We start from the raw sequence: 12,843 nt of genomic DNA, 5'->3' as shown, positions 1-12,843 counted from the left end.
GCATTCAGAGGGTGAGGCCCAGAGATTCTGAGGTGCGACCAGGAGGAAGTGTCCAGAGGGAGCAGAAGGCTCTGTGGGCTCAGCAGGACTGGAGCTCAAGTGCTGGTCCCACTCTCAGGGTCCTGGCCGTGGGGCCGGGCGGGTCTGAGCCCCAGGGTCCTCCCTGTAGAGTGAGCACAGACGGCCCTGCAGATCCAGCCCTCCATCTGCGGGTGGAGGCATGGCCTCCAGAAGGCCCACCCTCTGGGCAGGTGGGAAACTGAGCCCCCTCACCTCCTCCCCTCAGTGGGGTGTGAGACGGCACACAGGGAGCACCAGGGTGGGAGGGGCCTGGTGGGCCTTGGTTCTGCCTGAAGACTGAGGGGGGAGACACTGCAGGGGAGCCCCTGCCTGGAGGGAGAGGGGCCCAGAGCAGGCTGGTGCCCCCGTGTCTGAGGGGGGCTGAGCTTGACCACCAGCAGCTCCCCCCTGCTCCTCCCGGTGGGGCTGCAGCTGGGCAGGGACTCAGCCCCCACCTCTCCCTGAAGGAGCCTCAGCTGGTCCTGCTGCCGCCCCTTCCCCTGGGAGGAGAGACACTCAGAGAAGCAGAGACAAGGAGAGACACAGAGGCTGACTGCCAGGGAGATGTGAGGGCGGGGAGGCAGGGGCCGAGCGGGGAGGAGGCCCAGAGGGCGCAGGTCAGGACCAGCCCCTCAGCGTGAAGACGGGGGCGGGGAGCCCCAGATCATGGCTCCCTTTGCACTGACCACAGGGAGGCCCTTTTGCAATAAAGGAAAAGAAGAAGCCAGGTTAATAAAGGAAGTGCCAGTCACTGTCGGGGTGGGCGGGTTTGGGGAAGGCCCCCACCCTCCTCCGTCCTCTGAAGGAGCCTGGTCCTCACTCCTGGTGCTGAGACTCCCCCAGGGGCCCCCCAAGGCCTCCTGTCTGGCCTTGTCTCTGCCTGTCTTTTCACCTGGGAGGAGGGCAAGGCCATGGGGTTGCCCCTGCTGCTGCCCCTGCTGTTGCTGCCGGCGTCTCTGCAGGCTGGTGAGTGGCTGGGAGTGTCCTGCTCTGCCAGGGACCCCAGGGAGGAGCTGTGGCTGGGTGTGTGTAGAAGGGTCCCCTGGGGTAGCTGGCCAGGCCTCCCACCCCCAACAAACAAAGGGCGGGTCCCACAGTGCTGGGTCCCCCAACCCCTCACCCTCCTGCCTGCCCCAAGCCTGGAGAGGGGATCACGCAGGCCAAAGGGCCAGTCCTACCCCGTCACATGTCCCCCTGCAGGTGAGGGTGCCCGATGGTGGGGGTCACCTTCTGTGTCTCTCCTGGTGGCTTCAGAGTCTCTCCCTCCCTCCTCTAGGTCACTGGGCACAAAGAAATCCAAAGCCTTACTTTGATATGAAGCAACCAAGGGATCTCTCAGCCCCTGAGGGTGGCTCCATCCTCATCCCCTTCTCCTTCTCTTACTCCTGGGAATTAGCCAAGAATCCCAACATGAGAATATTCTGGAGATGGAAAGATTTCCATGCGGAGTTCATCTACAACATGACCCCTCTGTTCACCCATAAGAATTTCAAGAACCGGCTCTTACTGAACTGGGCAGAACCTGAGAAGAACGGCTCCCTCCGGATCTCAAACCTGCGGAGGGAGGATGAGTCTGTGTACTTCTGCCGGGTGCAGTTGGACACACTGAGAGATGGCAAGCAGGAGTGGCAGTCCATCGAGGGGACCAAACTCACCATCACCCCCCGTGAGTCCAGCTGTCCTGCCTGAGGCTCTTGGAGGCCACTGGTGCCTTAGCCCTAGATGCGGCTTAGGGCCCTCCTTCTGACTCTTCTCTCAAACTCCTCTCCCTTCTCCCCAGGGCTCTGCCAACCTTACCCTTTTCACCTTAATCTTCCCCAACCCTGGACCACCTCCCTTGCCCACCTCCGTCTCTGCCCTCCAGATCCAGCCCCTCCCCCACCCCAGGCCCCCACACCCTCGGTGCTCCCAGCTGTCCTCCCTTCCTGCTCCAAGCTGGGCTCCACCCAGCCCCCTGCCCTTGCCCCAGGTCCTCCAGGTGACGACATCCTCCAGGTATGGCTCCTCCCCTTTGTCCTGAGTCCTGTGTGGAGCCCCAGCTGCCCCATGTCTGTCCCCCCCCAGCCATGAGCTCAACCCACACACACAGCAGGTGCCGAGGGGCCCCATCTCCCCTTCCTTCTCTGCTCTGAACCCCAGAACATAAGTTCAACCATCCTTCCCTTGGTTCATCTCTCTTCACTTTCCTTCTCCTTCTGCCTCCTTCCATCCCTTTTACCTCCTTCCCTCTCTCCCCACCACCATCCTCCCATGTGGTTCCAGTCACCCTGTCCCTGTGTCCACCCTGACCGTGCCCCTCTGTCCTGGTCATGATGAGGCAGCAGTCCCGGCAGCCCCCCTGACTGTGCCCTGCATCCCGGGGGCACACCTTGGTAGCATCGCCCCAGCTGACCTTCCCCACGACCCCCGGTACAGCAGTCCTGCTCCTGTCCTCCAGTCACAGGAAGGGAACCGAGGCTGGCATAGCAAACACCTGCCCCAGGTCACTCCTGGTGCGGGTGGGGTTTGACCCTAGTTTAACCCCAGAGCCTCCCTTAACCATGAGCTGCTTGGACTCACCTACTGACTTGTCATCTTGTTTTGATATTTTTAACCTAATAATGGATGCGTAGCATCTGTCACTCAGTGGGGTGTCTGAACTTGAACAGTGTATGACTCCAGGGTAGGGAGGAGGGGCTCTCTTCTAGGCACACGCAATAAGGAAGTGTGTCACCAGAGGATAATTTTTTGAAAACTGAAAATTGATTAAGTTTGTTTGCTTTTTGCAATCACTTGTGCTGGTGCTTCTAAGCAGTATGTGACTCAACCTGAATTAAGCAAGACAGCTTTGGATTAATATTTCCTGCACCTCCTCCAAATTCCCTTAAATGGCCTTTTTGGAGGGACTTTGGTCTCCTTAAATCCCTCTTCTTCCTTTCTTAATTCTTCCTTCTTTTTCTCCTTTCTCTGTTTCAGCCACATTTCCTATGAGTTTTTTCATCAGTAAATTAATTTTTTCAGTTAATTCAATAAACTGGATGGTCATGCTCATTTTTACAGGGAAGTAATAAAAAGAGATGTTTTTAATTCAAGTGAAGTACCACCATGCAAAAACATCACACCAGAGGAATACCTATAGCAAACATAACTCATAAGTTTGAGATTGGCTTATTAATTTTTTTTTACAAATAGTTTTATTTATGTAGCCAAATCTAATTATATTCTCACTTATAGTTTTTCTTTTATTTCTATATCCCAAACCCCACATCTCATTAGAGGTAAAAAATAGTTTTCCTAATTTTTGTAAGATTTGATTACTATGTGAAAGATAAATTTGCTCAGTCGTCTCCGACTCTTTGCGGCCCCATAGACTATATAGAGTCCATGGAATTCTCCAGGTCAGAACTGGAGTAGGTTGACTTTCCCTTCTCCAGGGGGTCTACCCAAACCAGGGATCAAACCCAGGTGTCCCACATTGCAGGCAGATTCTTTACTAGCTGAGCCACAAGGGAAGCCCAAGATAACTGGATTGGGTAGCCTATCCCTTCTCCAGGGGATCTTCCCAACTCAGAAATCGAACCCGTGTCTCCTATATTGCAGGTGGATTCTTTACCAACTGAGCTATCAGAGTATCCCTTTTCATAATTAAGCTCCTCAATACAGTGAGAATTTATCTTGGTAAATGGTGTGAGATAAAGAACTAAGTTGATCCTTATACCAAGAAACAAATCAATTGTCTTCACTTTGTTATTGAATCAGTTCAGTTCAATCCAGTTGCTCAGTTGTGTCTGACTTTTTGCGACCAGTCCATGGACTGCAGCACACCAGGCTTCCCTGTCCATCACCAACTCCTGGAGCTTGCTCAAACTCATGTCCATCGAGGCGGTGATGCCATCCAACCATCTCATCCTCTGTCGTCCCCTTCTCCTCCTGCCCTCAATCTTTTCCAACATCAGGGTCTTTTCTAAGGAGTCAGTTCTTCACATCAGGTGGCCAAAGTATTGGAGTTTCAACTTCAGCATCAGTCCTTCCAATGAATATTCAGGACTGATTTCCTTTAGGATTGACTGGTTTGGTCTCCTTGCAGTCCAAGGGACTCTCAAGAGTCTTCTCCAAAACCACAGTTCAAAAGCATCAATTCTTAGGTGCTCAGTTTTATTTCTTATCTTTATTTCCTATTATTGAATATTTCCCCCTTTTTCCATTGATTAATAGGTCTTAGCTTTTAAGTGCTTTTGTAAAATAGCATCCATTTCTGGTCTGTCTATTCTGTTTCACTAGTCTGTGTTTTCTTGTTTTTAACTATTCATTTATTTGGCTGTGCCGGGTCTTAGTTGTGGCATGCAGGATCTTCGTTGTGTGTGGGATGCAGTTGTGGCATGCAGAGTCTAGTTCCCCGACCAGGGGTGGAACCTGGGCCCCCTGCACTGGGAGCGCAGTCCTAGCCATTGGACCACCAAGGAAGTCCCTATATTTTGTTATATTAGTAGCACACTGTTTTAGTTATTATAACTTTATCATGTTTCAATGGCTGTTAAGACTTTTTCCATCACAATCACATTACTTCTTCCTCAAAAACTTCATTGGTGTTGCCTGCCTATTCTTCCACACAAATGTTAGAATAAGTTTGCCAAGTTTCTAGAAAAACATTCCTCTTGGTTTTTTAAATCAGAATTGCATTAAGTCTATAAAGTAACTGACAGAAATTGAAATCAGTATAATGCACAATCTTTTTGATGAGGAATAGGTCCTATTTTATATCCCTAAGTAAACCTTTGTAGTGTTCTTCCAAAGATCATGTGTCTCATAAGACTTTTCATATTCTTTATTTTTATTATTAATGTGTAATATGTAAAAAAATGTGTACTTAGTATAATTTTCGCTCTAAAAGTAATGCATAAATTCTGGCCAAGATGCTAGGTTATATGCATATGTTTACCTCCACTCCCTCCAAAAATCTACTAAAATGACAGCAAAGGGAATTTTTTTAACACAAAAACCCAGAGGGACAAAAACATTTGCAAGTTAGGTGGACAAAAACAAAATTTTGGAAGTGGGAAATAGACCAGAGGAATTAAACCCTAAGTCAACAGTGGGGACATCCCGAAGGAAGGCAATTTATACTGCAAAACCCCTTAAAGTGTCAAGAATAGCAACTCCTAGTACCCAGGAAACTGGACGTGGAAGGGGACCTGGAAACTAGAGGACTAACTGAAGTGTATTTAGGAACCAGAGACACCTCCGATCCCTCACACCTCACCCCAGCAAAAGACTGGATATATGCATTCTAGAAACAATAATCCACAGGGAGTCTTGGCGGGGGGGGGGGGGGGGGGGGGGGCGCGGGGGAGTACCCTGGGGCATACCTGGAGACAAGGCTTCAGTTCTTAAATTTGGAGATTTGGTGAACTGATGAGACCTGAAATACCTTGACCCTTGTAGAGGCCTCGCAGGACGCAGACAGCCAGGCTGGTACTCCCACACCACACACCCACTAAGGGCAATCAGGAGACTCTTCTCCAGAATAGCTATCTGATGGGCCTGAAAAGATCTAGAAATCTAACAGATCACTCTACTCACTGTAGAGTGAGTCATACTGTCCTACTCACTGTAAAGTGATCTGACATGCACTTTCTGCTATAACACACTCACATCTTCATGCATGTTGGGAGCCAAGGGGACAAGGTGGCTGGGGTCTTGGCCTTGCACCAAATCCCCTGCAGTGAGGACTATACCCTCACCTCAGCTGTGCCCAGGATGCCTGAGGTAGAGAGTCTGTTTTTAAAAGCTTTGAATTAAACATTTAAGGAATACTTGTCCCATGAGATGCAGAGAGCAGAACAATCAAGGGGGAAGGGAAACTGGAAGAATCCAAAACAATGAAAGGAGACTGAAATTTTCAAAGAACCATCATCCTCATAAAGTTAAAGAATTTCATGTATATAACACAATAGAATGCTTTGCAAAGGAGCTTTCACAACAAAAAAAAAGAGATCTTAGAAATTAGAAGTATACTAGCAAAGATGGAAAATTCAATATATGATTGAAAGATGAAGTTCATGGAAATATCTTAAAGGGTGGGAGAAAACTGAAAGATTTGGATATTGTAGTTCAAGAAAATTCAAAGATTCGGATATTGTTGTAGTGGTTTGAACATTGGCCCCCAAACAAGCGGATATCTTATATGGCTGCAGATGTGATTCAGTTGAGGAATTTGAGATGAGGAGGTTATCTGGGATTATCTGGGTGGATTCTAGATGCTAATAAACATGTCCTTATAAGAGAGGGGCAGTGAGAGACTGGACACAGATGGAAGAGCAGGCAGTGTGAGCACAGACACAAAGACTGGGGTGAAGCAGCCATTAGAAGCCAAAGAAGCAAGGAACAGACTGCCCCCCACCACAGAACCTCCTGAGTGATATAGCCTGGCTGATACCTTGATTTCTGCCTTCTGGCCTCCAGAACTGTGAGCAAGTCAACTTCTATTGTTTAGAGTCATCCAGTTTGCAGCAATTTGTCATAGCAGCCTTAGAAATATAATATAGGAATTATAAGGAAGGATAAAACAAATTGAGAATTGGTCCAACAGTTCCAATCTCTGAACAACAGTTTTAAAAACAGAGAAAAAAGAAGGCCATGGGGAAGAAAATATCAACAAAACTACTATAGAAATGTTCCAGAATGAAAGAACCCAGCAACATGAGTAAAAATAAAAAGACCAACCCTGGGGTACTGCAACATACAAATTTCAAAACACCAAGGGTAAGTTCAGTTCAGTCGCTCAGTGAGTCCGACTCTTTGCGACCCCATGGACTGCAGCACACCAGGCCTCCCTGTCCATCACCAACTCCTAGAGCTTACTCAAACTCATGTCCACTGAGTCAGTGATGCCATCCATCTCATCCTCTGTCCTCCCCTTCTCCTCCCACCTTCAATCTTTCCCAGCATCAGGGTCTTTTCAAATGAGTCAGTTCTTCACATCAGGTGGCCAAAGTATTGGAGTTTCAACTTCAGCATCAGTACTTCCAATGAATATTCAGGACTGATTTCCTTTAGGATGGACTGGGTGGATCTCTTTGCAGTCCAAGGAACTCTCAAGAGTCTTCTCCAACACCACAGTTCAAAAGCATCAATTCTTCGGTGCTCAGCTTTTAGTCCAACTCTCACATCCATACATGACTACTAGAAAAACCATAGTCTTGACTAGATGGACCTTTGTTGGAAATGGTTTTTGTGGTAATGTCTCTGCTTTTTAATATGCAGTCTAGGTTGGTCATAACTTTTCTTCCAAGGAGTAAGCGTCTTTTAATTTCATGGCTGCACTCACCATCTGTAGTGATTTTGGAGCCCCCTAAAATAAAGTCTGACACTGTTTCCACTCTTTCCCCATCTATTTGCCATGAAGTGATGGGACCTGATGCCATGATCTTAGTTTTCTGAATGTTGAGCTTTAAGCCAACTTCTTCACTCTCCTTTTTCACTTTCATCAAGAGGCTCTTTAGTTCTTGTTCGCTATCTGCCATAAGGTGGTGTCATCTGCATATCTGATAAAGGGAGATCCAATACATTTCCAAGGAGGGAAGAAACTGGCCACATAAAGAGAGTCAGGAATTAGAGTGGCTTGGCTGTCTCAATAGCAATAGAGGATACTGAAAGGCAATGGTTGAGTGTTGTGAATTTCCAAGGGAAAATTATTTTGTTTAATCCTTTAACAAATCAAATAGCAAATACTGACTGAGTGCCTGCTATGTGTCAGGTCCTAAGCTGGGCACTGAGGAAAGAGCAGTTAAGACAATACAGAACAAAACATACATGTCCTTAACAATGGAACTTACACTTGAGTGTACAACTTACACTTACAGTTGAGTGTAACAACTTACACTCGAGTGTAGAAAGAATATCACACACAAAAAACAAATTAATTCTGTGTGTCAAGTGGTGGTGAAAAGAGAAAAGCAGGAAAATGAAGCACAGTCAGTGGCTAGAGGTGCTAGGGTGCTGCTTTATTCAGATGGAACAGGAAGGCCGCTGGGACGTAAGTCAGAGTCCCGGTAGGAGGCAGCTGCTCCAACAGGGTAACTGAGAGTTTTGATGGGGGGCACAGAGTGGGAAAACCAGTCAGGGACAGTGAGACCCCTGGGACCAGCCACAGGCCTAAGAAGCAGGGGAGGAAGTAGGTTCTGGGACCTAGAAAGGAGCTGTGACCTCTGGGGAGACAGAGAGTTTTGTGTCTATTTGACTGGCTGAGGGATGGCCAGACAGTTGCTGAGACGTTATTTCTGAGTGTCTCTGTGAAAGCACAGAGAGATTATCCCAGTGTGGAGAGAGGAGGTCCCAGGGCTCAGTCCCAGGACCTCCTCTCTCTACACTCACTTCCCAGATAAGCCTGTGATTTAGAAACGTGAGGTTAATGCCAAAAAACAGCAAGAGGTGCTAAAAACAGTTCCTTCTGGGGAGTGGGAGAGGAGTGAGGAGGGGGTGCTGTTTTTATAACCTGTGGGGAATTTGTTGATTCTTTAAATTATGTGCCTATACAACTTATATAAAAATAGATGTTACATTTTAAAAATAAAATTACTGGTAATACATACTTGCACATAGTTTTAAAAACAGTCAAACAGCACAGAAGGGAATCAAATGAACATCACATTCCTCTCCACTTTATCTCTCAGCTACTACCCCTTTCTGCAGAAATGCTCTCTCCACAGATAAGAGACACAGATGCAGATATACAGAGATGGAACATAAGAGACTCAAGCTGCATACTCTCCCGATCTTCAGCTTGCTATGTTTACTTCATGGACCTCAAGTATCTTTCCACTTCAGCACATATACATCCACACCTTTCTTTTTAAATGACTGCATGGTCTCCCACTGTAGCAATGGATTGTAGCTCACTTAATCAGTCTCATATTTAAAGACATTTAGGTTGCTACCAAATCACAAATAAAGCTGCAGAGAACACCCTCAAACAGAGGCCTTTGAATACTTGTACCAGTATGTCCATAGGATAATTTCCTAGCACAGAAATCACTGAGTCTAAGGGCACGCTCGGATATTTTACATTCTGATAGATATACCCAAACCTTTCCTAAGGTTGTGCTAACCCGTACTCCTGCTGTGTCAATACTAGATATTTTCCCTGACTCAGGTCAGTTTAAAACAAAAATAGCCTTTTATTCTTTTAGTCTACATTTCTAAAAGTTATGAATATTAGCATCAGGATTATGTTATGACTTTATGAAATGAATTAGAATTGTACCATTTTCCATATTTTTCTGTCCTAGAATCTTGAGAGTTATCTGTTGCTTAAATTTTCACAAGAATTTTTCCATTAAACCTTCTGAACTTGAAATCTTTATGAAAAATAGTCCTTTAATAGTGTTCTAATCTTCTTCTTTGTCTAATCCATTAAAGGTTACTATTTCTTAAATGCATTTTTAAAAATTATTGTCTCAGAAAGTAATCCATTTCAGAGGTTTTTGGAATTATCAACCCATAAATTGAGCATACACTCACTCATGATTTCAATACTCTTTGTTGTTCGATTTACAAGAGTCTTGTCTGTTTTCTTGTGTTTTTTTTTTTTTTCCTAACCACTTTCTACATTTACGATTCTTTCTGCTGTCCTGTTTCCTAAAAACATTTATTCCTACGTAGGTTTTCATTACTTTTAGTTTCCTTAGAGCTAGTTCCTCTCTGTTTGGTAACTTTTTTCTTTGGAAATTGACTATTTCATTCATTTAAAAACTTTCATCCCATTTTAAATAATTATAGCATCTAATACTATGAATTTAACTTAGAATTTGGCTTTAGTCATATTCCAGGAGTTTTAAAAAGTTACAAATATATTGCTGTTGTTTTTATTTTCTAAATAGCATGTCATTATATATATTTATTTGACTAAGAATTTAAATTTTTTGTCTCAATTGAGAAATAGGATTCACACTTTACTAATTTCTACTAAGTGGACAGAGAATTCAGTCCACACAAGATTTTATTGGAGTTGGGTTTTTTGTATGTGGCTTACTATTATGCCAGTTTTTTAATGGTGCCTTCAGATCAGATCAGATCAGTCGCTCAGTTGTGTCCAACTCTTTGCGACCCCATGAATTGCAGCATGCCAGGCCTCCCTGTCCATCACCAACTCCTGGAGTTCACTCAGACTCCCGTCCATCGAGTCAGTGATGCCATCCAGCCATCTCATCCTCTGTCGTCCCCTTCTCCTCCTGCCCCCAATCCCTCCCAGCATCACAGTCTTTTCCAATGAGTCAACTCTTTGCATGAGGTGGCCAAAGTACTGGAGTTTCAGCTTTAGCATCATTCCTTCCAAAGAAATCCCAGGGCTGATCTCCTTCACAATGGACTGGTTGGATCTCCTTGCACTCCAAGGGACTCTCAAGAGTCTTCTCCAACACCACAGTTCAAAAGCATCAATTCTTTGGCGCTCAGCCTTCTTCACAGTCCAACTCTCACATCCATACATGACCACAGGAAAAACCATAGCCTTGACTAGATGAACCTTTGTTGGCAAAGTAATGTCTCTGCTTTTGAATATGCTATCTAGGTTGGTCATAACTTTCCTTCCAAGGAGTAAGCGTCTTTTAATTTCATGGCTGCAGTCACCATCTGTAGTGATTTTTGAGCCCAGAAAAATAAAGTCTGACACTGTTTCCACTGTTTCCCCATCTATTTCCCATGAAGTGATGGGACCGGATGCCATGATCTTTGTTTTCTGAATGTTGAGCTTTAAGCCAACTTTTTCACTCTCCACTTTCACTTTCATCAAGAGGCTTTTGAGTTCCTCTTCACTTTCTGCCATAAGGGTGGTGTCATCTGCATATCTGAGGTTATTGATATTTCTCCCGGCAATCTTGATTCCAGCTTATGTTTCTTCCAGTCCAGCGTTTCTCATGATGTACTCTGCATATAAGTTAAACAAACAGGGTGGCAATATATAGCCTTGACGTACTCCTTTTCCTATTTGGAACCAGTCTGCTGTTCCATGTTCAGTTCTAACTGTTGCTTCCTGACCTGCATACAGATTTCTCAAGAGGCAGATCAGGTGGTCTGGTATTCCCATCTCTTTCAGAATTTTCCACAGTTTATTGTGATCCACACAGTCAGAGGCTTTGGCATAGTCAATAAAGCAGAAATAGATGTTTTTCTGGAACTCTCTTGCTTTTTTCATGATCCAGCAGATGTTGGCAATTTGATCTCTGGTTCCTCTGCCTTTTCTAAAACCAGCTTGAACATCAGGAAGTTCACGGTTCACGTATTGCTGAAGCCTGGCTTGGAGAATTTTGAGCATTACTTTACTAGCGTGTGAGATGAGTGCAATTGTGGGGTAGTTTGAGCATCCTTTTGCATTGCCTTTATTTGGGATTGGAATGAAAACTGACCTTTTCCAGTCCTGTAGCCACTGCTGAGTTTTCCAAATTTGCTGGCATATTGAGTGCAGCACTTTCACAGCATCATCTTTCAGGATTTGGAATAGCTCAACTGGAATTCTATCACCTCCACTAGCTTTGTTCGTAGTGATGCTTTCTAAGGCCCACTTGACTTCACATTGCAGGATGTCTGGCTCTAGGTGAGTGATCACACCATTGTGATTATCTGGGTCGTGAAGATCTTTTTTGTACAGTTCTTCTGTGTATTCTTGCCACCTCTTCTTAATATCTTCTGCTTCTGTTAGGTCCATACCATTTCTGTCCTTTATTGAGCCCATCTTTGCATGAAATGTTCCCTTGGTATCTCTAATTTTCTTGAAGAGATCTCTCGTTTCTCCCATTCTGTTGTTTTCCTCTATTTGTTTGCATTGATCACTGAAGAAGGCTTTCTTATCTCTTCTTGCTATTCTTTGGAACTCTGCATTCAGATGTTTATATCTTTCCTTTTCTCCTTTGCTTTTCGCTTCTCTTCTTTTCACAGCGATTTGTAAGGCCTCCCCAGACAGCCATGTTGCTTTTTGCATTTCTTTTCCATGGGGATGGTCTTGATCCCTGTCTCCTGTACAATGTCACGAACCTCATTCCATAGTTCATCAGGCACTCTATCTATCAGATCTAGGCCCTTAAATCTATTTCTCACTTCCACTGTATAATCATAAGGGATTTGATTTAGGTCATACCTGAATGGTCTAGTGGTTTTCCCTACTTTCTTCAATTTCAGTCTGAATTTGGCAATAAGGAGTTCATGGTCTAAGCCACAGTCAGCTCCTGGTCTAATGGTCCCTTAAACATCTAAAAAGGTAGCATGTCTGTAGTAAGTAAAGTTCAATATATATTCATGTAACAATAATATATTTCCAATAATACTAGGTGCTTTACAGATGTTTTCTCACTTATTAAGACAATCATGTAAAATGACAAACACTGTTTGAATCCACTTCTCTGAGGTACCAAGAGCAATCAAATACTTAGGGTCAGAAAGCAGAACAGTGAATGCCAGGATCTGGGGGAAGAGGGGATGGGGGTCAATATTTAATGGGGACAGAGTTTCAGTTTGGACAGATGAAGTTCGGAAGATGGCTGGTGATGATGATTGCATGCTAATGTGAATTGGCTTGATGTCACTTATATATGGTTAAGATGGTAAATTTGTGTTCCATGTATTTTACCACAATAAAAAAATTTGTGTTTTGATCCTGTGATTTACTTCTTCCTATATGTAAGTAATGAAATGAGGTTCTGAGATCACAGCACTGATCAGTGGTTGAGTCAGGATTCAAACAGAGTGAAGATTTGGAGCTTCCAGAATCTCCCTTTGTTACTCCCCTCTCTGTGGGAGAGCTTCAGAGAATTG

The 12,843-nt window shown here is 44.8% G+C and overlaps 1 protein-coding gene across 1 annotated transcript in view; it reads left to right on the top strand.

Moving 5' to 3' along the window:
• Positions 1-900: 900 nt before the first annotated feature.
• Positions 901-12,843, top strand: part of PILRA (paired immunoglobin like type 2 receptor alpha) — a 17,527-nt gene continuing 5,584 nt past the window's right edge. The window contains exons 1-2 of the mRNA XM_055561259.1: positions 901-1,026; positions 1,337-1,726. Coding sequence (XP_055417234.1) covers positions 972-1,026; positions 1,337-1,726 — 445 coding nt within the window. The 5' untranslated portion in view covers positions 901-971. The remainder of the gene's footprint in view (positions 1,027-1,336; positions 1,727-12,843) is intronic.

This window comes from Bubalus kerabau, chromosome 23, assembly GCF_029407905.1.
Source record: "Bubalus kerabau isolate K-KA32 ecotype Philippines breed swamp buffalo chromosome 23, PCC_UOA_SB_1v2, whole genome shotgun sequence".
Taxonomy (NCBI): Eukaryota; Metazoa; Chordata; class Mammalia; order Artiodactyla; family Bovidae; genus Bubalus; species Bubalus kerabau.
Note: the sequence above shows the minus strand (reverse complement) of the source record. Positions and strands in the feature narration are given on the sequence as shown.